General features: G+C 43.8%; 1 protein-coding gene across 1 annotated transcript; it reads right to left on the bottom strand.

Annotated features, from left to right (window-relative positions):
- Positions 1–9,808: 9,808 nt before the first annotated feature.
- LOC129177275 (transcription factor COE3-like) lies at positions 9,809–22,789 on the bottom strand. The gene is made up of 16 exons (XM_054768207.1): positions 22,213–22,789; positions 21,127–21,283; positions 20,960–21,023; positions 20,826–20,881; positions 17,772–17,845; positions 17,590–17,658; positions 16,770–16,851; positions 16,506–16,623; positions 15,060–15,193; positions 14,864–14,990; positions 14,674–14,762; positions 13,968–14,033; positions 13,396–13,558; positions 13,146–13,331; positions 12,784–12,948; positions 9,809–10,161 (listed from the first exon to the last, which is right to left on the bottom strand). The coding sequence occupies exons 1-16, from the start codon at positions 22,332–22,334 to the stop codon at positions 10,130–10,132; spliced, it is 1,704 nt and encodes a 567-aa protein (XP_054624182.1). The 5' UTR covers positions 22,335–22,789; the 3' UTR covers positions 9,809–10,129.
- Between the last annotated feature and the right edge of the window lie 209 nt (positions 22,790–22,998).

The following is a 22,998-nucleotide window of genomic DNA, read 5'->3' as shown; positions in this document are numbered from 1 at the left end:
TACACTATACTACACTACATTACATCTACACTCCTCTACACTACAATACACTATACTATACTCTAATATACTACACTACACTATATAATTTAAAATACTGTACACCTACACTATACAGTACTACACTACACCGCCCACAAATAACACAACACTGCACATGCAGGTGGAGTAAACCAAAATGTGAACACATTCAGTCGGGGCGTCTCTTTTAACATTTCAAATGAAGGTAATATTGCCAGCACGCGAAAAGCCAAAGTAAATATTGAAGTACAATATTCCATAGTTTTGTTAAAAAGTAAAATTAATAATTTGATATTAATATTAAAGTATGGCAATATAACTAATACTACTAAAATAGTCGTATTACTACTACTACTACTACTACTGCTACTATATTACCACACTACTGTAAATCAAGAGAGGCTGAAGGTGTGAATGATAGTTTAATATCTGAATCAACTTTTTCTGGAAGCTCACACGTGTAAACTCATGCTAATTGAACTTTGTTCATTTCCTCCTCAAACTCGCCAGCCTGCACTTCACCCACTGCGTGTGTTCGCGCGCGTGTGTCTGCGTGTGCATAAAGGAGAAAAAAAGTGTGATTACTTTTTGTCAGTTCCAACTGAAGCGCTCGCGTGTATTCTTCTTAGAGATCAATTAGTAGCATTTTATTAACACCTCTCATTTTAATGAGCAAATTTATTAACGAGCGCTCGTTGACACTTCCTGTCTGTTGTCAAGGAAACGCAGTGCAAAGGTCTGAGCCGCGAATGCTGGTCACGTCATCATGTTGTGCGTTCCGAGGTGCCACCTTTGTTGTGATGTTGTTGTTGTTACACGAATGAAGTACGTAAACTCATTTGTTTGACACCTTGCAGGAAACATCTGCCTCCGCTCTCCCCGTGCCCCCACCCCCCACTCCTTCTCGCACTGCCTCACGCCTCTTCGCGCCCCTCACGCCTGTCAGATGTGCTGAAAGACCAATTTAAAATCTTTGCACCTCGGAACTGCGATATAAATATGATAACGGAAGACTGACAGGAATAAAACAAAACTTCCCTTCCTCATGTCTTCATGCGCTAATGTCCTCTTGTCTTCATGTTCTTATGTCCAAAAACAGCAAAAGGAAAGGAAGCGAGATGTTTTTCGGCTGATCCTGCCGCACAATAGAATTAGCAATTAGCAACACAGCTCTTCTTCTAGTCGTTTAGCGGCAGTCTGGGCGCCGTGCAGCACATCGCTGCCTCTCACAGGTCAGTCCAGGTACTACGTCTCGTCCGTGATTGTCAGTAGTGTCAGACGGCTACGTAGCGCACTACACAATGAACTGTCATGTGACTTTAGCAGTTAGTTTGGGGGCCAAACACAACAATGAAACAAAGAGGAATGGACCTGTGTGTAATCTGTATGTATGTCAGGTTCTCTCTCACACACACACTTGTCTCAACGGTCATATGAGAATGAGCGATGTGCCTCTTGTTTCACGTGGACATGACAACCCAGTTACCATGGCAACCATCATCCACACCCACAGGAAGTCATATCTGCCTCCAAGCAGCTGTGCAGGAGCGTGACCTCTGACCTCTCCCCGTGACGCATCTCATCATTTAGATGAGTCGAGATTTCGGGGTCCCGCTCACGTGAGCAACTCATGTTAGCGAGCGCTAATGTTAGCGTAGCTTGGCAAAGAACACTTTCAAAAGTGGGTCAAGCAATTTTAGCAGAAATTGCGTGTGAATGCTGAAAACCTGAACTGAAATGCCGGAATATCCTCGAAATGCGGGAAATGTGGGAGTTTTTTTCAAAAAGTCCTGATAGGTAGCCACCATTACCGTCCGTGAGCTGAACATTTTCATGTTTCATGTCGAGAAATGCGGGCGTGGTTAGCGGACAAAAGAAATGGCGGAATTTGAAATGTTGTAGCTTAAAAATGGAGAATGATTACTGAAATGTATCAGTTTGTTAAACGCTTGCATGAAGGCCGAAGATTGAACCAGCAACCACAGGGTTTTACACACACACACACACGCGCGCGCGCACACACACGCAAACACACTCGAAACAGTGAAAACATTAACAAGTCGTTTGAAGTCATCAGACAGCCTCTTAAGGACCCTTGGGGGCCCCTATCATCCCAGGCAGTCGTGTGTGTGTGTGTCTCTCCCCTCCCAGTCTTTCAGTGGAACAAGATGTTTCTTAAAAGGCAACACACTGAAGAAGCTTAGTGCACCTATGACAAGTGTCAGAGTGGATGAATGCCGCCTCAGCACAAACTGAAGTGGCAACATGCTCATTTGTATTCACACACACACACACACACACACACACGCACACGCATGCAGACGCCGCCCCGGGCAACAAAAGGAAGTTGTCATATTCAGCACATTGAGACTCCCATCACCAAGTGCAACTTCGGCAGGCGAGCGTCACAACGACAAGCTCATTCATGTGTCATGTGACACGCTCCGCTTGATGACATCATCATCACAGCTTTGTACGCACACTGATGAGGGTGTGTGTGACACAAAGACACACACAAACTCACGCACACACTGAGGAACAGGCGTGGCGGGAGATGGTCTAGTTCTAGCTACCTGTTTCACCAAAGTAACTTCTGTTGTGTTTTACCAAAACACACGCACACGCACACCTACACACACACACACACACACACACACACACACGCACACCTACACACACACACACACAGTTGCAATCCTGACGTTTGTCTTTCATCAGCATATAAAGGTCGAGCGTCTGACAAACAGACTGTGACTTTATTAGTACACACACACACACACACACACACACATATCATATGTACATACATACACATACATTGCATACATACTTACATACATATGTACGTACATACAGTACATACATACAGTACAGACCTGATCAAAATCTTAAGACCAGTTAAAAAATTGCTAGAATTTGCATTTTTCACATTTGACGACCCTGCACCACCTGAAGCTCCAGTGTTCCACTGAATGAAAAAGCACCCCAGACCATGATGGACCCCCCTCCACTGTGCCGGGTAGAAAACATCTCAGGTGGGATCTCCTTGTCATGCCAGTAACGTTGGAAGCCATCTGGACCGTCAAGGTTACATTTTTTCTCATCAGAGAATAAAACTTTGTTCCACCTTTCAATGTCCCATGTTTGATGCTCCCTGGCAACGTCTAAACGGGCACTTTTGTGGCGTTGAAAGAGACGATGTCCTTTAATTCGTTTCTTGTTTTTTAAAGCCTTTTCCCACAGATGGCGTCTGATGGTTATTGCGCTGCAGTCAACACCAGTAAGGGTCTTAATGTGGGAGGAAGACCGCCCTGTGTCTTGATAGACAGCCAATCGGATCCTCCGGCTCAGCGCAGGTGTGATTTTTTTGGGTCTACCACTTGACTTTTTTGTTCCATAATGCTCAGGATCTTTCAAAAAATGTAGAATGACTGATTTCCTGCTCCCAACCTCAGCAGCCATGGCACGCTGCGAGAGGCCTTGCTTATGCAGCTCCACAATCCCACCACGTTGAAAAAGAGAAAGCTTCTTAGCTTTACCATCAGGAGGGCATGACAGTGGGAATGCCTGACAGAAAATGAACATTTTGAGCAGATTTTGTCTTTTATAGCCTGTGGTCTTAAACTTTTGATCAGCTGATAAACAACCTATTTCAGTTTTTGTTTGTTTTTGTTGAAATTACAAGCTCCAAATGTGGACATACAGTATGTACGTCCATACATACAAACATACATACATACATACATACATACATACTGTACATATGTACATATTGTACATACATACATACATATATACAAACTGTACATATGTACATACATACATACTGTACATACATACATACATACTGTACATATGTACATACATACATACCTACATACATACGTACATACTGTACATACATATATACATACATACATACAGACTGTACATACGTACATACTTACATACTGTACATATATGTACATAAATATATACTGTACATACGTGCATACATACAGTACATACATACATACATACATACATACATACATACATACATACATACTGTACCTACATACATACTATACATACTGTAAATACATACATACATACATACATACATACATACTGTACATACATACTGTACATATATGTACATACATACATAGTGTCCATACATACATACTATATGTATTGTACATCTGTACGTATACAGTATACAGTATACATACATCCATCCATACATACATACATACCTACATACATACTGTACATACTGTATGTACACACATACGTACATACTATACATACAAATATACATTCATACCGTACATATATGTACATACATACATACATACATACATACGTACTGTACATACATACTGTACATATATGTACATACATACATACATACTTACATACAGTACATACATACATACATACATACTGTACATACGTACATACATACTATACTATACTATACTATACTACTACTATACTATGCTATACTATACTTACATACTCTACATATGTACATACATACTATACTATACTATACATACATACATACTGTACATATGTACATACATACATCCATACTATACTATACTATACTATACTATACTATACTATACTATACATACTGTACATATGTACATACATACATACTATACTATACTATACTATACTATGCTATACTATACTATACTATACTATACATACTGTACATATGTACATACAGTACATACTATACTATACTATACTATACTATACTATACTATACATACTGTACGTATGTACATCCATCCATCCATACTATACTATACTATACTACACTACACTACATTACACTATACTATACTATACTATACATACTGTACATACATGTACATACATACTTACATACAGTACATACGTACATACATACTATACTTTACTATACATACAGTACATACTGTACATATGTACATACTATACTATGCTATACTATACTTACATACTCTACATACTGTATGTACATACATACTATACTATAACTATACATACATACATACTGTACATATGTACATACATACATCCATACTATACTATACTATTCTATACTATACTATACATAGTGTACATATGTACATCCATACATTGGGGTTTCAGTGCATTGCTCAAGGGCAGCTTGACAGTCAAAAAGCAGTGAGACAAGAAGGACCAGGACCCTGCGGTTCTGAAGTGCCCCCATGATACCCACGCAATGTAACTTAGTTTCAGTGGAGCTTTCATTTCTTGTGTTTGTTCTTCATCTCCTCTTCTTCTTCCATTGCTTCTTCTCCTCAAAATGACTTTTCCACTCACAGCGTGTGTGTGTGCGTGTGTGTGTGCGCGTGCGTGTTCCCGTGCAGTATGTTGCCGTGGTGACGGGTAATGGGAAATTGATTATGACAAAACAACATTTCCATAAGAGTTTATTTATGTGGCGTTTCCACGGGGAATGTCGCCTTCGTCCGTATTTGATTCAACGCCGCCGCTGTGAGGCCGCGCCGCCGCGTCTCGCAGCCGCCTTTGTCCTCTGGGGGAATTGGACCTGCGGCGCTCCTGAACTAATGAACAGCCTCTCGCTCTGCCGGCCGCACTCATCTTTTCATTTAAGCAGAGCGGGCTTGATTTCATTCCCATGATGCAATGCTGGCCGAGACGTCGTCATCCCGTCAAGTGGAAGTCATCATGGCGGACAAACCCTTGCGGACTGATGAATGCAACATCGGAGCAAACGTAACAGTTGTTTTGGCTATTTAGTTGACACGCACGACATATCCTACAGCAGGGGTGTCCAAACTTTTTCCAGTGAGGGCCACACAGTGAAAAATAAGGACACAACTTTGCCACTTTGATGTTTTGTAAAGCAACACGTGTGGATACTGTCATGCTAAGCAGTTATACTTGTATAACCAGTATATCATATTCTCATATTTGGACTTTATTCCCATAACATTATAATAACTTTTTGCCCAACCTATTATTCCAAAAATTACAACTTGATTCTGTTTTGTTTTGTTTCTCTTAATATTACAGCGCTTAAAATAATATTTCAACTCCATGCAACTGAATTGACATTATTTTTCCTCATAACATTACATAACATGTTTATTCTCATAAAATTGTGATGTTTTTCTTGTTCAAATACGACTTTTTTTCCTTAATATTCTGACTTTATTCTCGTAAAATTCTAGCTGTTTTTTTTTCCATTTCTGTTTAAATAAATTGTTCTTGTAAAATGTCTTCTTGTAATTATGTTTTTATTTCCCATGATATTTTGACTTTATTCTCATCACATTATAACTTTTTCCGCAACCTAATTAAAAAAAAAATTACAACTTTATTTGTTATTTTGTTTTCCGTCATAATATTACATTCCTTATTTTATTTTTCTTTAATATTTCAACTTTATGCTACTAAAATAATATAATTTTTCCTCATAATATTACAACGTTATTCTCGTAAGATGACGACATTTTCTTGTTAGATTACAACTTTTTTCTCTTAATATTTGGACATTTTTCTTGTACAATTACTGCATACTGCGTATTGCATTCATTATTCATTATTTTTTTAGTTTTCTGATGAAATTATATTTTTAAAATGTACCCCTCTTCTACATGATGCAAGCTGATCCAGCAACTAGTCTGATCCCTGGCATCAATAACGATACGCCATAAAAACTGACAAAAAACCAACAACACTGCTTTCCTGTCACATGATTTTAGTGCGGCTGTCAATCATAGAAACTCTTGTTTTATTTACACCGAAGCTCCGTTGGCCGATTGAAACACTCATGTGTTATTTAACGTGTGTGTGTGCGCGTGTGTGTGTGCATTGGATAACAACAATAGCCTTTTAGCAGAACATGCTAATCTAAATGTTTTTTGGGCTGCACGTGTCACTTCCTGTTTCCTGTGCCTGGCTGCTTCCGCATCCCAAATCCTGTAACATTCCGTCTGCGCGGCTACATGAGCCGCTACGTCAAACTAGAGCTAATAAGTTGACACGTAGTCAAGCAGATTCGAGTTGAGGCAGGAAGTGGTCTCAATACACTTCCTGCCGAGGCAGACGATAGTTCTCCTCCTCATCCTCACCGAGAAGGGAATCGCGGTTGAAATCTTCTATCTGTCGCCCCCCCCCCCGCCAACCCCCTTCCACCCACATATAAGCAGCGTGATGCCATCACGGGGGGAGGGGGCGGGGCTGAGTGACAGCCAATCAGGGTGTGTGCTGATAAAAGTCCTTGTAATGTAACAAAGATGATAAGAAATAATAGACTTCCTTTTTTTGCCTCGTTGGTCCGAGTGGAATGTGCAGCCGACATCCATCACAGCCAACTTTTCCAAGAAAAATAATAACACTTTTTTATCGCCATCGCCGATTAAAGCGCACTTTCATTTCAGCCTCTGATTGGCTGCCAGGAATTAAAAAAAAAAAAAAACTTTTCTTGTCTCTCGTCGTGGCAACTCGTCAGACGATGCGTCACAGTTAGCTGGCGAGTCATGAAAAGTGATCATGTGACCAGAGAGTACCCGTTAGCGTGTGTGTGTTTTTTTTTTTCATGGCTAGCTAGGACATGCTACGATCCATGCACACGTAGCTAAATGCTAGCGAAGCAACTCGTTACACACGACATGAACTTGTGCGTGATGGACAGGTTCTGTAATTTGTCAATTCATAATTCATCTGTCGACATGACAAGCGATATTTTATTCAACACACTTTTATTGAAAGCAGACAAAGTGTGCCCGTGTGTGTGTGTGTTAGCGTGAATGCACTGAACCATCCATTATTTAAGTGTGTGTGTTCATGTAGCGACACACACACACACACACACAGACACACCTCGCCTGTGTGTGCTTGACCTCGTTAAGCCTCGTTAGCTCACTGAGCCGTCAGCTTTGTTTGCAGGTAATTAGTTTGTTTGTCTTGTTTCAGTTGAATCAACAAACATGGCCGCCCTTTGAGGGGCGGGGGCGTCGCCCCAGCAACAAGACCACATTACTGATTGATGACATTCAACACACAACTTGTGTAGCATTGTAGTAGTGTAGCAGTACAGTGTGACATTTAATGCTACTATGTTTACTGCTGCTATACTAGTATATACTAGTATATACTACAGTAGTAGCTTTTCAAGATACCCAAAGCGCTTCACAGTGCAAGCCATTATTCAATCTCTCCGCACACACACACACACACACACACACACACACACACACACACGCTGGTAGTGGTAAACCACATCTGCAGTTTACAGATTCTACATTCGTTCACATTTATTCATCAGACATTTACATTTGTACACCAAACATTTACATTTACACACAAAACACTCCTCTACATTTACTGTCCACGGCGTTCCCTCGCTACATCGAGGTTCACCTTTCGCAGATTTGCTGTTCCGCGGGTTTTTTAAGTGCAATTTTGCATACTCATGCGGGAGTTGAAGACACGAAGTGTGCAGCTCCACCTCGTCTGTGTTTACATGCTTGTGCGTGCATATTAGGAACCCACAGTAGACAATAGCCGGCTAAATATGGAGCCACAACAGTCCTTATTGGCTAAGCGGGAACCCGCCCATTGTGTTCTACGTCCTGATTGGCTGTAGACCATTGTCAATCAAGCTCCTTGGGCCATTTCCTGTTGTGGCCAATAGCTGCTAGCAAACTAACTTGGCAGCTAACTGTGCGAGCTGCCTGCTAACCGCCAACAATGGAAGAATAAGAAGAAGCTAACCGGCTGAACGAATCTTTGGTTCAAGGAGTAGGACGACGGCAGGCGCAAGATGTTTTAACAAGGATACGAAAACGCGACAGCCGAACGGCCCCTTGGCGAGGCACGGTCGGAGGAGTGAAAACGCGTGAGTCACTTAATAATTTCTTGTGTCCTAGTAGATTGATCATTATAATTCAAACGAAATTTGAACTTTGAGAGCGTTTAAACAAGAGAGAAATGTGAGAAAATGTCAATGCCTGTCTGAGAAAAGTGTATCAAGTGTATGGTGAGCACTTTTACAGCCTTAAAACATATTGCAAACAAATTAAGTTGGCTACTTGGCGGATTTCACTTATTGCAGGCTATTTTGGGAACCTATCCCCCGCGATAAACGAGGGAACACTGTACACCAAACATTTACATTTACACATGTTCTTATGATTGTTTAATTTTATTGTTGAATATACACATATGTCCTGTTTTTAAGCTGCACTGTACTTAACTTCACGCAGGTTCGTGTGTTCTTTTTCAACTAACAAACTTTAAAGGTTGAGCCCGAGCAGGCGGGACAATTGATACTAAAGATCTTTCTAATGAGGACACAGCACAAGCTGATTGGTCAATTAGAGAAAATATGATCAATATGAGGCCCAATTGAACCGCACTAATGGGGGACATCCGTCTATTTGGCTTTCTGCTCGCCAGTATAACAATTCTTACTTTACCACCTGGGTCATGGCAAAATAATCGTGGATGCGTGACTCCACATACTGTGTGTAACAACAATATAGGCTTGTGTGATTGTACAGTGTAATCTATGCTACGGCTGTGAAAGTCATGTTGTCAAAGACATCAATCAAAAATTGACTTGAGATGTAATATTTTTTTTTTATTGTATTTTTATTTTGTGTGAAGAAATACATGAACGTTTGTTAAATCAACATCACAATTCCACAATTAAAACCAGAACGGCAGACGGGTCAGGTCAGCTTTCGGTGACCACACACACGCACACACGCACACATGCACACCACAAATATCATCCACAATAGCGGTACATGATTTCACAGGGCGCAGCATCTGAATGAAGCACTTTGACAACAACTTTGGTAAAAAATCAAAAATCACAGCGAGAATTCACAAGCGGGGATCATGTGCAAGAGGCGGTGCTTTATTGGGAGAGGCGGGACTTACAGGAGACACGGTCATAACAGACACGGCTAAAAATGCATGGGCGGAGTCAGCCCGATTCAGATGAAACGCTTTTATACTGTTTAGACTGCTCGGATAGGTCAGCTGCAGCGTGGGGTCACGCCCCCGCAGACATTTGGAGACACGCCTCCTTCATTCCCGTCCTCTTCTTCCATGGGGACATTTTCTACATTGGCGGTACGACGAGGCCCGACATGGCTGCGGAGAGGTGAAAATGATGACTTTTCAGAATAATGACAAGAGATGAGTGGATAAATGTTTACGGTTTGTAGCATAGATCCCTCTTCTTGAAGACTGAATGTTAAGCTAGGCTACGGTTGCATGTACGCTAAGAGTTTCAGTGGGATAATAAGTATTTGACCCCCTCTTGATTTATTATAGCCCATCACTTTGCTTACTGTGCTCCCAACTCCCTTGACATCAACCAGCTCCTCCCTTGTCGTTGTGAGTGAGGCTGATTGACTCTTATCTTGGATTTCTTCCATTCATCAATGATTTCTCTTTCTCACCAGGCTTTTTCTTCATGCTCTTGTAGTCCATTCCAGTCTTGTGCAGGTCTACAGTGTTGTTGATGGACATGTAGTCCATTCCAGTCTTGTGCAGGTCCACAGTGTTGTTGATAGTTAATTCCAGTCTTATGCAGGTCTACAATTTTGATGGTCTTGTACTTAGGGATGCTCTGATCAATCGGCCACCAATTAGCATCTGCAGGTTTCCGTAAAAAACACATAATCGGCATATGCTGATCATTGCCTTTCAAAGCCCATCACAAAAACAGATGGCTGTGCGGCGGCGGCATTTTCATGTCATGACACCGCAAACATGACATGAATGCACAAGTGTGCTTTGTCACGCAGGGTTGCCAACACCCGTATTTCAGGCGACAAGGGACGCACTTGGTCCCGTTTTGTAGCAAGAATCAACACTGGCCGGTAAAACCTCAGTGGTTTCCGTTTGACAACTTGACACAGGCTACCCCAATCGATGCCCGAGTGTTTGATCACTCCCTTGTCAAACCTTTTGCTGTTAGACTTTTATTGCATCTTTGCTTACACACTTTTCCTAGCTGTCACTGACGGCAGCTAGCTAGCTAGCTAGCTAGAATTATCCTCCGAGCTTCCCGTTGTCGGACTCCAAATGAGACTTTTTACCACGGTCAATGCAATGTTTGGAGCTCATTTTTGTCCCATGGGGAAGTGGATATCACGTTTATGGGGTACGTAGTAACTTTTTCCGAGTGTCACTGAACAATTTTGCTCGCTTGCTGTCATTATACTAATTTTGTCTCGTTCTTAAACCACCATTTGTGTGTGGTTGTGTAATGGACATAAACACATAGTGTGCCCAGCCTAATGCTGGTCATACTATCATAGGGGTCTCCAAGCTCACCAGCAGCCCCGAACAACAGCACTCATCATAAATAAATAAACTGAAAAATGTACAGTTAATCCATGTGATCGGTATTGTTGTCGCACGAGCTCACTCATGGATGATTGGTGTTAGAATCGGCAGCATAAAACCCTGATTGGAACATCCCTACTTTTTTTTTTTGGCCATTCCAGTCTTGTGCAGGTCTACTATGTTATTGACAGTTTTGTAGTCCATTTCAGTCCATTTCAGGCAGATTAGGAGTACTTTCTTAAAGGTACGGGACTCATTTGCGTGTGTCATGGACACAGAGCTGCTCTGTGGGGGTCACCATGATTGATGGTTGGTAAAGAATCATATACTTCTTGCACTCAATTCAATACAAATTCATTTATAACCTTTATTTCAGCTACCATAAAGTGATGGACTCTTCATATTTTTGTAAGAGGGTACGAGGGGATCAAATACTTATCGTCTCCTGGCCGTGTGCGTATGCTACGCGAGACTTCTGACAGGCTAACAGAACCAGTCTTAAAATGTTTGCTGAAATGCTGAAAGTGATTCATGTCTAATGTGAAGGCAGAGTGCAACATAAATATTTAAGGCGCGACAAAGCTTTCTGACATCACACACACGCATCGTGATTGTGGTTTTGTAGTGAATAAAACATACATTATACACAAACGTGTGTGTGTGTGTGTGTGTGTGTGTGTCAGTGCCGGTTCTGGCTTGTATGACGCCCTGGGCAGACGGACGCTGTGGCACCGCACCCCCCCCCCCCCCCAATTTTTTTTTTTTTTTTTTAGACACACTACTATTCTTTCTTTACAAAAATTATTTTTTATAACTATATAAATTTATACCTTTATCTTTGGCCCCCGTGTCTCCTCTTCCTCTTTCATCTTTCTAAATTGTGCACCTGATGGCTTTGACTTTCTCTTTTCCATGTTTTGTTCACAAAAATAACGGCACTTAGTTGTCGTCTCCCACCGTCACTCAACTCGCAGTCAAGGCTAAACCAACTCAAATTGACTCACACTTCCCCCCTTTTTCATTTCACATGAACGCAGTGAAATAACAGGTTTGTGACTCTTGGTCTGCGATACAATGAATGTAAATTACTGTTGTAATTGACTTTTTTTAACCTTATAATTAACCTGCACAGCGGTAGAGGTGAGCCCCCGCCCATACTTTTGGTTTGGTCACATGGTGGACATTTGATGACGTTGGAGCAGCATGAGGGCGCGAGTATCCCGCCTGTAGAGGGCGCCCATCTGCCACGCAGCCTGACTTGATGAGCGCTGAACACAAATAAATGGGATTCCCCCCCCCCCCAAGAAAATGCCGCCCTGGGCAATTGCCCAAATGGCCCACAGCTAGAACCGCCACTGGTGTGTGTGTGTGTGTGTGTGTGTGTGTGTGTGTGTGTGTGTGTGTGTGTGAGAGGATCACCTTGTAAACCACCGTTGGCCGAGCAGTTTGGGGGCGGGGGAGGGGGTGAGGCGGGTCGGACCACAGGGGCGAAGGCGCTCTTCTGTTTCACGCTGGCAGAGAAGGAAAAGACGCTGTGGGCGGAGCTACAGTTGGAGGCCGCCATTGTGGGACTGGACGCAACAACTGAGACAGGAAGTAGACAACTTTTACTGATGGCATCGTCATAGCATTAGCCACTTTTGGTGGACTGGTGTTGGGACTACCATAGTCCCAGGCTGCCAGCGGTCAGCATCAACTGGGGGACTGAGGATCGAACCAACAACCAGATGACCATTCTACCACCTGAGCCATGCCGCCCCCTAGATATCGGTGATACTCACTGCCGTAGGGCGAGTTGGCAGACGATCCATTGAGGAAGTTCGGCGAAGACGTCACGCCGAGGTTTGGCATGGTAGCGTTGCCGTAACTGTTGCTACTGATGGTGTTGCCATAGTTACTCTGCTGGGGGGTGGAGCTGGGGGCATATCCCCTGGGTGACGCGCTGCTGGTGTTGCGGCTGTAACCGACTGGGGAGAAGAGAACACTTGTCATTCCAATATTGTTCCTGCCACGATAGGGCACAACTTTGACCTTGAGCCGTGTCGGAGACGTTGACCGCCAGCTGGCCACTGAAGGAGTTCACGCCCATCATGCCGTGGGAACCCGCGTTGCCAAGCGGCGGGATCTGGCTGTGGTTCCGGGGAACGTTGTAGAGCGCCTCGGCGATGTCTGTCGCTCGCTTCAGGATGATCTCCTTCAAAATAATGATGTTTCCATTGGAAATGTGCGCTCTTATTTTGTTAGCATGTCGCTTTTGTTCGGAGGTACTTCCATGGGTCACCTGTTCACCTCCAACACACACAAAGTAGGATTTACTTTGTTTACACACTCCTCAAGGTGATGCCTCTGCGCACACACGCTAGACCGGCCTGTGTGCGTGTGTGTGCGTGTGTGTGCGTGTGTGTGTGTGTGTGTTTGGGCTGATTAGCTGGTGCTTTCAGGAGCGTGTCGGGCATAAAAAAAAAAGCTTGTCATCCTCCATCACCTCTTCACTTGTGTGTCGCGGTGCGGGGATTGATGGAAAATGTACACAAGACAATAAACAGTAACGATGGGTGCAACTTCCTGCTTGAGAACAACACACGCGCACACAGAAAGGTCACCTGGTTGCTGTGAGGCATCCCGTACAGCGCCTCCACCATGTCGGCAGCTCGCTTCAGGAGCACTTCCTGTGAAGCAGGAAGTGACATCATCAGCATCAACTAGCACACACACACACACACACACGCACGTACACACGCTCGCTACTCTTAAATGTGTGTTTATATGTGTGTGTGTAGGCCAATCTCCTTTCTTGCCAGATGACTGCACTCGCCCATTTCCTGATTTGACTGTTTCAGCGTCCGTGTTTGCCAATGTGCTTTGCACACACGCACACACACACGCACACACACACGCACTCGCAAACAAACGCACACACACTTGTCTCTCCCGTTTGTAGAATCAGCGTGTGTGTGTGCGCATGTGTAATTGTATTTGTTGTCTACAGAAATGCGAGTGATTGGGTGTACTGAATGTGGGCGTGGTTCTGGCATAGGATTTGATTGACATGTTGGGCTGTAATTCTTGAACTGGACCTCAGACACGCACACACGCGCTCACACGCACACACGCATCCACGAGATGATGTCAAATAGGAAGGCTGACACACACGCAGGCGCACGCACGCACACACACTCAATGATGTCAAATAGAAAATAAAGTGACAATTGTTCTTCCATCATCGAGTGTTCTGCTTGGCTGCTCAGAGTCGTGATAGTCATCAGCTTAGCAGTCTGCGTGTGCGTGTGTGTTTGTGTGTGTGTGTACCTTAGGCAGCCTCTCTGGGTCTCCAGGGTGACGAGGAATGACCTTCTGTAACCTCTGGAAGCCATAATCAATGGTGGGCTCATTTAATGCTGACGAAGAGGAAGTTTTACAAAATAAAGCAAAAAAAGTCATCTTTGCTGAAACAAATGAAATACTTTGGAGATGTCACCTTGTGGCCTTGGCGTGTTACCTGTGTAGATGAAGCGTCCGGGCGCCCCCTTGCAGAAGTGTTTGGACTTGTAGGACAGCGTGACCTCCACCACTCCGGGGATGTGGCGGGGAGGAGTTTGCACGCGGATGGCGTGGGGGGTGATGAGCTGGACAAAGTGAGTCAGTCGGAGTTAGTCGGTTCATACGTCACACAACACGAACACGTGCGTGGTTACCTCGCTCCACACCAGCATGCTCCCAAAAACCACCTGAAGGCCGTCAAAGAAGTTATCCCCAATCAGGATGACTGTGGCCCCGCCCGTCGTCCATCCCTCGCTGGGACTGATGGCTTTGATGCAAGGAGTGGCTGCTGGAAGACAAATCAAACAACTTTCACAGTCTTTTCATTTCATTGATTACAGTTGGACGTATTCAATCACAACGTACCTAAAACGTGGATTACAAACCACACACACACTCCCACACAGTGAAATGATTTAATTAGGTTGTGGCTTTTATCCACATTCCACACACACACACACACACACACACACACACACACACACGCGCACACGCACACACACACAGTTAACTGATAATGACTACCCCTCGCTCTTCTTTCAAGAGCTGCTGCAGATTAATTATAACGTGAAATGAAAGTGTGTGTGTGTGTGTGTGTGTGTGTGTGTGTGTGTGTGTGTGTGTGTGTGTGTGAGAGAGAGAGACATGATCCTATGTCACAATTTAAGATGACATTACAGCACCTGACCTCTGTTCAGTTCTATTTGAATTCTAGTCTGTTCTATAAAAGAAGATGAGCATCAAGTTGGTGACCTGAGGCTGCGGGTTGTTGAGTTGCTGCACATCAAACTTTGATCTTTTAAGACTCAATTTACGAGCAAACTGGAGTGTTGCTGCAAACGAGAGAAACACTCCAACGCACCAGATTTTATGGGGGGGGGGGGGTCTCCATGGTTACCATCTTTAATTAGGATGGCTATTAAAGAGGTCCAACGGCCAGCAAGAACACACACACACACACGCACACATTTCTCTCCAGGGATAGCGAGGCTTTGGCCTTTCTTACCCACAATTCAGGGGGTTGATTCTTCTTCAAGGAGCAAATTAAAGACTGCCATCAAAGTAGGCGGTTCTACTGAGTGTTGAGGTTCTACTGAATGATGAGAAAGTTCCACTAAGTGATGAGGTTCTTTCTACCGAATGATGAGAGGGTTTAGTTGAATGACAAGGTTACACAGAGTGATGAGATTGTACTGAGTGATGAGGTCCTAGTAAGTGATGAGGTTCTACTGAACGATGAGAAGGTTCCACCGAGTGATGAGGTTCTACTGAATGATGAGGAGGTGCCACCGAGTGATGAGGTTCTGCTGAATGATGAGAAGGTTCTACTGAGTGATAAGATTTTACTGAATGAGCTTCCACTGAGTGATGAGGTTGTACTTGAGGTCCTACTGAGTGATGAGGTTCCACTGAGTGATGAGGTCCTGGTAAGTGATGAGGTCCTACTGAATGATGATGAGGTTCCACTGAAGAGATTGTACTGAATGATGAGATTCCACTGAGTGATGAGGTTCTACTGAATGACAGGGCGATGAGCGATGAGTTTTTGCAGGGTTCCCCAGTGGACCCTAGGACGGATCTGAAGGTGGGATTGGTCCTACCTTCAGACGGGTCCAATCGCCGAGCTCGGCGGCCATGTTTGGAGTTGTTGTGTACAAACATGTTGTCTGAGACGGCGAGGACATGGCCGTCTACGTTGACAGTGGTGGACACGACCACCTGTGAGCACAATGTTGATTTTTTTTGGTTTGTTGTTTGAGAAGGTGACTCAGCCATGGTGGTTGCCAAGGTGAAGTTGTGGTTGATCCGGGTTAAGCCCTGTCGCCACGGTGTGTGTGCATGTGTGTGTGTGTGTGTGAGTTCACCTGGAACCTCCTCATGTCTCGTGGGTTTCCAGCATTTTTCAGACAGTTCTGGTTACATTTGAGGAAGAACTTGAGGAAGAACCTGCAAACAGACATGATGGTGTTGTTCACACAGTAAAAACATGAAGAGTGTTGGCGTCCTCGTTTGTTTGCTTGTGTCGTTTTGTGAATTCAATCCAAGAGAAAAACAAAGAACACAGCTGTTGTCATTCTAAGCGTCCACTGTACTACTACTACTACTGCTACTACTACTACTACCACGGCAAACTACTACAGTAACGTACCACAAATGACTAACACACAAACATTTCACTACTAAACAACTTCATGTCAGCTCTCCCAGAAAAGCAAAAGCTGTGGAATAGTAGCAGAAATGAAAGCTCCCACCCCCTGGAAAAGAAGGAAGGATGAGATTAATACTGTGCTTGCAAGAGGAAGAGGAGGGGGAGGTGAAAAGAGTGTAAGATTCCTCATGGGACGGGGGGGAGGAACACAAGAAGGAGGGGGGATTCAAATAAGAGTCAGGAGGAGGAAAATGCTGCAGGAATTGGACTCTTTGTTCATGATGTCTTGTGCTACTGCTAGCGTAGCTTAGCACAAAGTGTAAGCATGTGATGATGATGATGATGATGACGACGACGATGATCGCCGCACCCACCATGTGGTCGCCACGGCGACACTCTATGATTGTAAACTTGGCACATCACCGACAACAACCAACAAACGTGTGTGACAGAGATGGAAACACACGGGGAATGGACGGGGAATGTGTGTGCGCGTGTGTCTGCGTGTGTGTGTGTGTGTGTGTGTGTGTGTGAACCTGTCTATGATGACGGGGTCTGACGGCGTCTCGTTTCTGTTCCCGCAGCTTTTCTTATCACAGCAGCGACTGACAACACAAACATGAAGATGAATTGTTGTTGACTTCATTGTAAAGTTTGATAATAAAATTACACACACACCCACTATGTCATAGTGTGTGTGAGTGTGAGCGTGTGTTACCTGCACATGATCTCATGGGTCAGCAGAACTCGGCACATCTCCGGATTCTTATCTTGGCCTTCGTAGAGGATTGCCTGAGACACACACACTCCTTTAACTCGTCTTCATCGCACTTGTAGGAAGGAAAACTTTTTTTTTTAACTTTGCCCATCATCCACAATCCTTGTGTGAGACATTTTCTGTGCTTTCTAAAGATATAAAAACAGCTAAAAAAGACTTACATAAGAATGCACGTAATGAGAAACACTTCTCCCAGCTATAAAGCCGTCTGAAAAAGACTCCAAAAAGCGGCAACAATGCTCCTTTTACATATAATGTGACGCGCATGTTAACCAAGCTATTATTATTAACACTGATGGAACTACGTGACTGGTGTATTGATACCACACCGGCTAGCTATTAGCCGGCTAGCAAGTAGCTTCATCACACACTCGCCCGCAGCGTGTGACGACGCCTCAGGCCACTACTGACGGGTAAAGCTACATATTGGAGCTGCTGCTGTGTTTTGATTTTTCATTTTGGAAAGGTGCTATGTGAAATAAATGCGCCCAGGAAAGAAGTTCCGGTAATGCTTAAAAGTTCCAAAATAGGGCAAAATACTGTAAGTATTACATGTTATCATGAATGTGCCTGTTACTACATGGTTACAGCATGGATAGAAAACCATAAAACCTTGTTGGAGGTTTTTGGAGGTGTTTTTTTGTAGGCGGCATAGGTGTATCCCATCACGTGCAGCAATGAGCTGTCTGCTTTTATATCTTTAAAACGCACAGAAAAGAGAAAGACGTGCGTTCGTGTTTCACATAAGGATTGTGGATTCCTTTAACTCGTCTTCATCACACTTGTTATCGGCCACAAGATGCGAGGCAGGCCGCAACTTTGGCAATGTCCAAATCCATGCTGAAAACACTTTTTATGTATTTTTATCTGCAAGTCCCCCCTTTTAATTGGATTAATTATTACTTTTATGTTCTATAGAAGGATTTTTTTTGTGTTCTTGTCTGTAAAGCACTTTGAATTGACTTGTGTACAAATTGTATAAATAAACTTGTCTTGCCCTAATGCTCAAATAGAAGTCAAAAAGACTCACATTTTGTCATTTTTCTTCTACATTTATTACACAAGGTCCTCATATGGAGTACCGTGTTGGTTGAGGATGTCGGGCTGCATACATTAAACTACTTTCATACTGTATTTTCCGGACTATAAGTCGTTCTGGAGTATAAGTCGCACCAGCCAAAAATGCACAATGAAGAAGAAAAAAATATATAAGTCGCAAAATATATTTTTCTTTCTCAGTTGTCTTTTGTACATTTTCAGTGGTACAGAAGTGATGGGAGTAGCAGATACTGGCACACAAGCCCAGAGTGCCCTCTTGCAGCTGTCAGTGTGAAAACAAAAAACATATAAAAGTCGCTCTGGAGTATAAGTCGCAGGACCAGCCAAACCATGAAAAAACTGCGATTTATAGTCCGGAAAATGCAGTAACATTCATTCTGTTCAATAAATAATAGGAGTATCATAAGATCTTGCGAGATTAAAATCCGACAAGTTTTCTCGTTCTCGTTCGTTGGCACTAGGTCTGGGACAATAATAATTTTATTAATTAATGATAAATGAAAATGAACAGGATCATTTTGGGACTTCAATATATTGCCACGTGCATGCGTGCCTGTTTTCCTGGTCTCCTGCCTCCAAACAGGCATTGGTTTCAGCACCTTGGCACGTTTTTTCATTGTACTTTTCTTAAAAGCAATATTAAACTCTCATCTCAGACCCAATCTCGTGTGTCGTCACGTGACACTCCTAATCAATAACATTCATTTCATCCACTGTGCAAGCAAATACATTGCACCCTGTTGTGTGCCTAGCCCCGCCCAGCTCGCTTGCTTACTAACATGGCAGACTTCCTGCTGGATTGCGTACTAAGCTTTATTGCAAACACTTTCAGCTGAGTAGGCAGTTTGTGCTTTTAAGTCTTTGCTGTTGCCGCCCCACTGTTTTGATCACCTCGACGTGTCGGTGGGATTGAGGAGGTCTTGGAAACGTTCTTCCACTGGTCCACAACAGTCGAGGTCAGCAGCACACCATCCCCACCATACACGCTGTTGACCGTGCACTGCTTCCCCCCCCGACACGGACCATGACTTCCCCAAACTCCTCCCACAAGTTTTTGCCTTGGTGACCGCCACTTGGCCTGCCGGTACTCGTCAGCTGCCTCCAGAGTCCCACGGGCCAAAAAGACTCGATAGGACTCCTTCAGCTTGACGGCATCCCTCACTACTGATGTTTACTGGGATTACCGCCATGAGGCACCGACAACCTCACAGCCACAGCGCGGATCGAGCTCTCCCAGAGGTGGGAGTTGAAACTCCTTCTGACGGGAGACTCCGCCAGACATTCCCAGTAGACCTTCACAATGTGTTTGGGCCTGCCAGGTCCTCCCCCGCCATCGGAGCCAACTCGCCACCAGGTGGTGATCAGTTGACAGCTCTGCCCCTCTCTTCACCCAGATATCCAGGACATATGACTGCAAGCCCGACGACACAACCACCAAGTCCATCATCAGCTTATGCTTGAATGTGGTGTTCGTTATGGAAGGGGGGAGTGTTCTTGTACCAAAGTTTCCCAGAAGAACAAGGGAATCCCCAAGGGGAGGACTCTTCAGTACTCCCTCTCAAAAATCCAAAAGGGGAGGGTGGGTACTCCAAACTGCTGTTTGGCACATGCAAACAGCAGTCAGGCGGAGGGAGACTGCCCTCTCATCCAACGCACAGGCACTGAGCTGGGGGGGACGGCAACTGCCTGTCGCCTCTCACTGCCGGCAACGCCGGAGTGGAAGAGAGTCAGAGAGCTGAGAGGACCGGTGCTTACGAGTCCAAAAATCTAAAAGTTAACTGAGTTTGTAGCGTTAGTAATAATGGCATTCATCCCCAATGCGACAATGGCTTTTGTAGCTGTGACGTGATGATGCTGGATTGGGTCACTTGACCCGCCTGCCACTATTTCAAATCACTTGCATTTCACTTGCTGGATCAAACATGAATATCTCACCTGTTTGGTCATAGAATCAATGAGTCGGATGTAGAGGTCCTGTTCTGTTCTGACACCTGCAGGTATGCACGCACAAGCACACACACGTGTGAAGCGCAAGCTAAGGGCTGTGCAGATGAGGAAATCAAACATACCGTTGCTGTAGAGAAGCTGCAGTTTGTAATGAATTCCGTTGTTGCTTTTTTCTGCCGTGGGCTCCTGAAACAAAACAATGAACACACGAGTCAGCAGGTTCCTGCTTTGGCTTCCTGGGAGGTACAGGTTGAGTGTTACAGGTGTGTTTGATGCGCCCGTTCCTGACCTTCTCCTTCTCCACAAAGTCCACGTAAGCTGTGCGTTCGATTTCCACAGGCTGACCCTGGCGGTCGTACAGCGCCAGCACAAAGTGGAAGAAGTTGGACTTTCTCAGATTGGACGGAGGCTGCTTCTCGAAGTGGGCTCGCGCTAACCCCACCCCGCTGACACACACACACACACACACACACACACAACAAATATATTTGCAGAACAATTTGTGTATCAGTTTATTTTTCTCCAAAGATGAAATTTTGGATGACTGAACAAAATGAGAACAATGCAAAAACAAGTTTTCAAATACTCACTAATAATCATCTCATAATCAGGATATGGACACGTCAAATGATATCATGTGATGTCACATCAAAAATATTACGAATAAAATGACAGAGTATGCTCTAACGCTAATCAAAAATGATGGATGATGAAATGAATTTGACAAAAACAATATTTATTTCTCATGCTGGATTGCATTTTGATTTTTGATCTCACGTGACGTTTGAAAGAAATAGTTTCTTTTCTCAAGATTTGATTCATGAATAGAAACATTCAGGCAGACGATAAAACAAAAAGAAAATTCTACAATCTGCTGTGGAATGTGAATGAAGAGGGAGGACATGAAATTAAATATATACATATTACAAACAGAAATGCACACAAATAAATCCATAATACAATATCTTTGACTGTAGTAAATCAAAAGATGAATAATATCATTTGTACTAGTTCATTATGTTCTGCTTCAACAATAAAATCCCATCTTGTCTGCAACCAACCAAAAATTAGGAAAAAAATAATATATAAAAATAAGAATTATCATAGTCAATGTTCATCTTAATGGCAATAATTTGACTCTTAAAAGAGAATCTTAATTTGAATAAGGATAATAATAACAGATTGTTATGTCAAATATGTTTGAAGTCCAATGATCAAATAAATACTACATTTTTCAATATTATTTTAGAAGTTTTAGTCAAATTTCCCAGTTGCTTCATATTCTATTTTTCTTCCCAAATGAAGCAAAGAATCTTCCTGATGTCCATTGGGACTTCATGTCCCACAATCCCTCGGGGGGGCTGCAGGATTTTACCTCTGAGCCGCCGTGTTGGCGTCCAGCACGCCGCTCGAGTGCATCCAGGAGCGAACCGCCAGCGGCTCCTCCTTCAGGCTCGCCGTGGACCCCCGTGGGAGGCCGTCTTGAATCCCGAACATCCCAGAAGACCCGAGCTCGTCCGCGCCGCCGCCAGACAAAAAAAACAAAAACAAAGAAGGAGAAGAAGAATGTCCGTCGGGAAAAGAAAAGCCGCTGCGGTTTTTCGACTTCTTCTCTTCTGCGAGTTTGAAAAAGTGGTAGACAGACGGAGCAAATACGCAGAAAAAAAAAACACTTGCCAGGAGATCAGGAGACTTTTATTGCTGTTTTATTTTCACGTTTAAATGACCATCGGGGAGGGGAAATATTTCTCAAGTTTGATTGCGAAATTTAGCAAAAAAGGAAAAGCAAGTCGACAAATTAGGCGAAAGCAAAGGATCTTTTTTTTTTTTTTTCCCTGAAGACAACGCGAGGAAGGCGAGGAAGAGGATGGAGCGATGACGAGAAGGGAAAGAACTCTCAGCCCTGCGGCCCCCCAGGACTGGACGCCAAAACCCCAAAACCCCACGAGTCTGACGACATCACAGTGGGGCGGAGCCTGTCCTTATAAGGAGAAGTGAAGCGATAGAGAGAAAGAGAAAAGAGAGAGGGTGGGGGCACCCTCAAGTCAACCAATGAGAGAGAAGACAGCCCTCTCAACCCCCCCCCCCACTGTCTCAATGATTTTCATGCGGAAAGCCAGCTTTAGACCCCAAAGACCTGCTTTTTTCATGTTTTTGCATT

This window comes from Dunckerocampus dactyliophorus, chromosome 2, assembly GCF_027744805.1.
Source record: "Dunckerocampus dactyliophorus isolate RoL2022-P2 chromosome 2, RoL_Ddac_1.1, whole genome shotgun sequence".
Lineage (NCBI taxonomy): Eukaryota > Metazoa > Chordata > Actinopteri > Syngnathiformes > Syngnathidae > Dunckerocampus > Dunckerocampus dactyliophorus.
The sequence above is the reverse complement of the archived record's forward strand: the minus strand, read 5'-3'. Positions and strand labels throughout refer to the sequence as shown.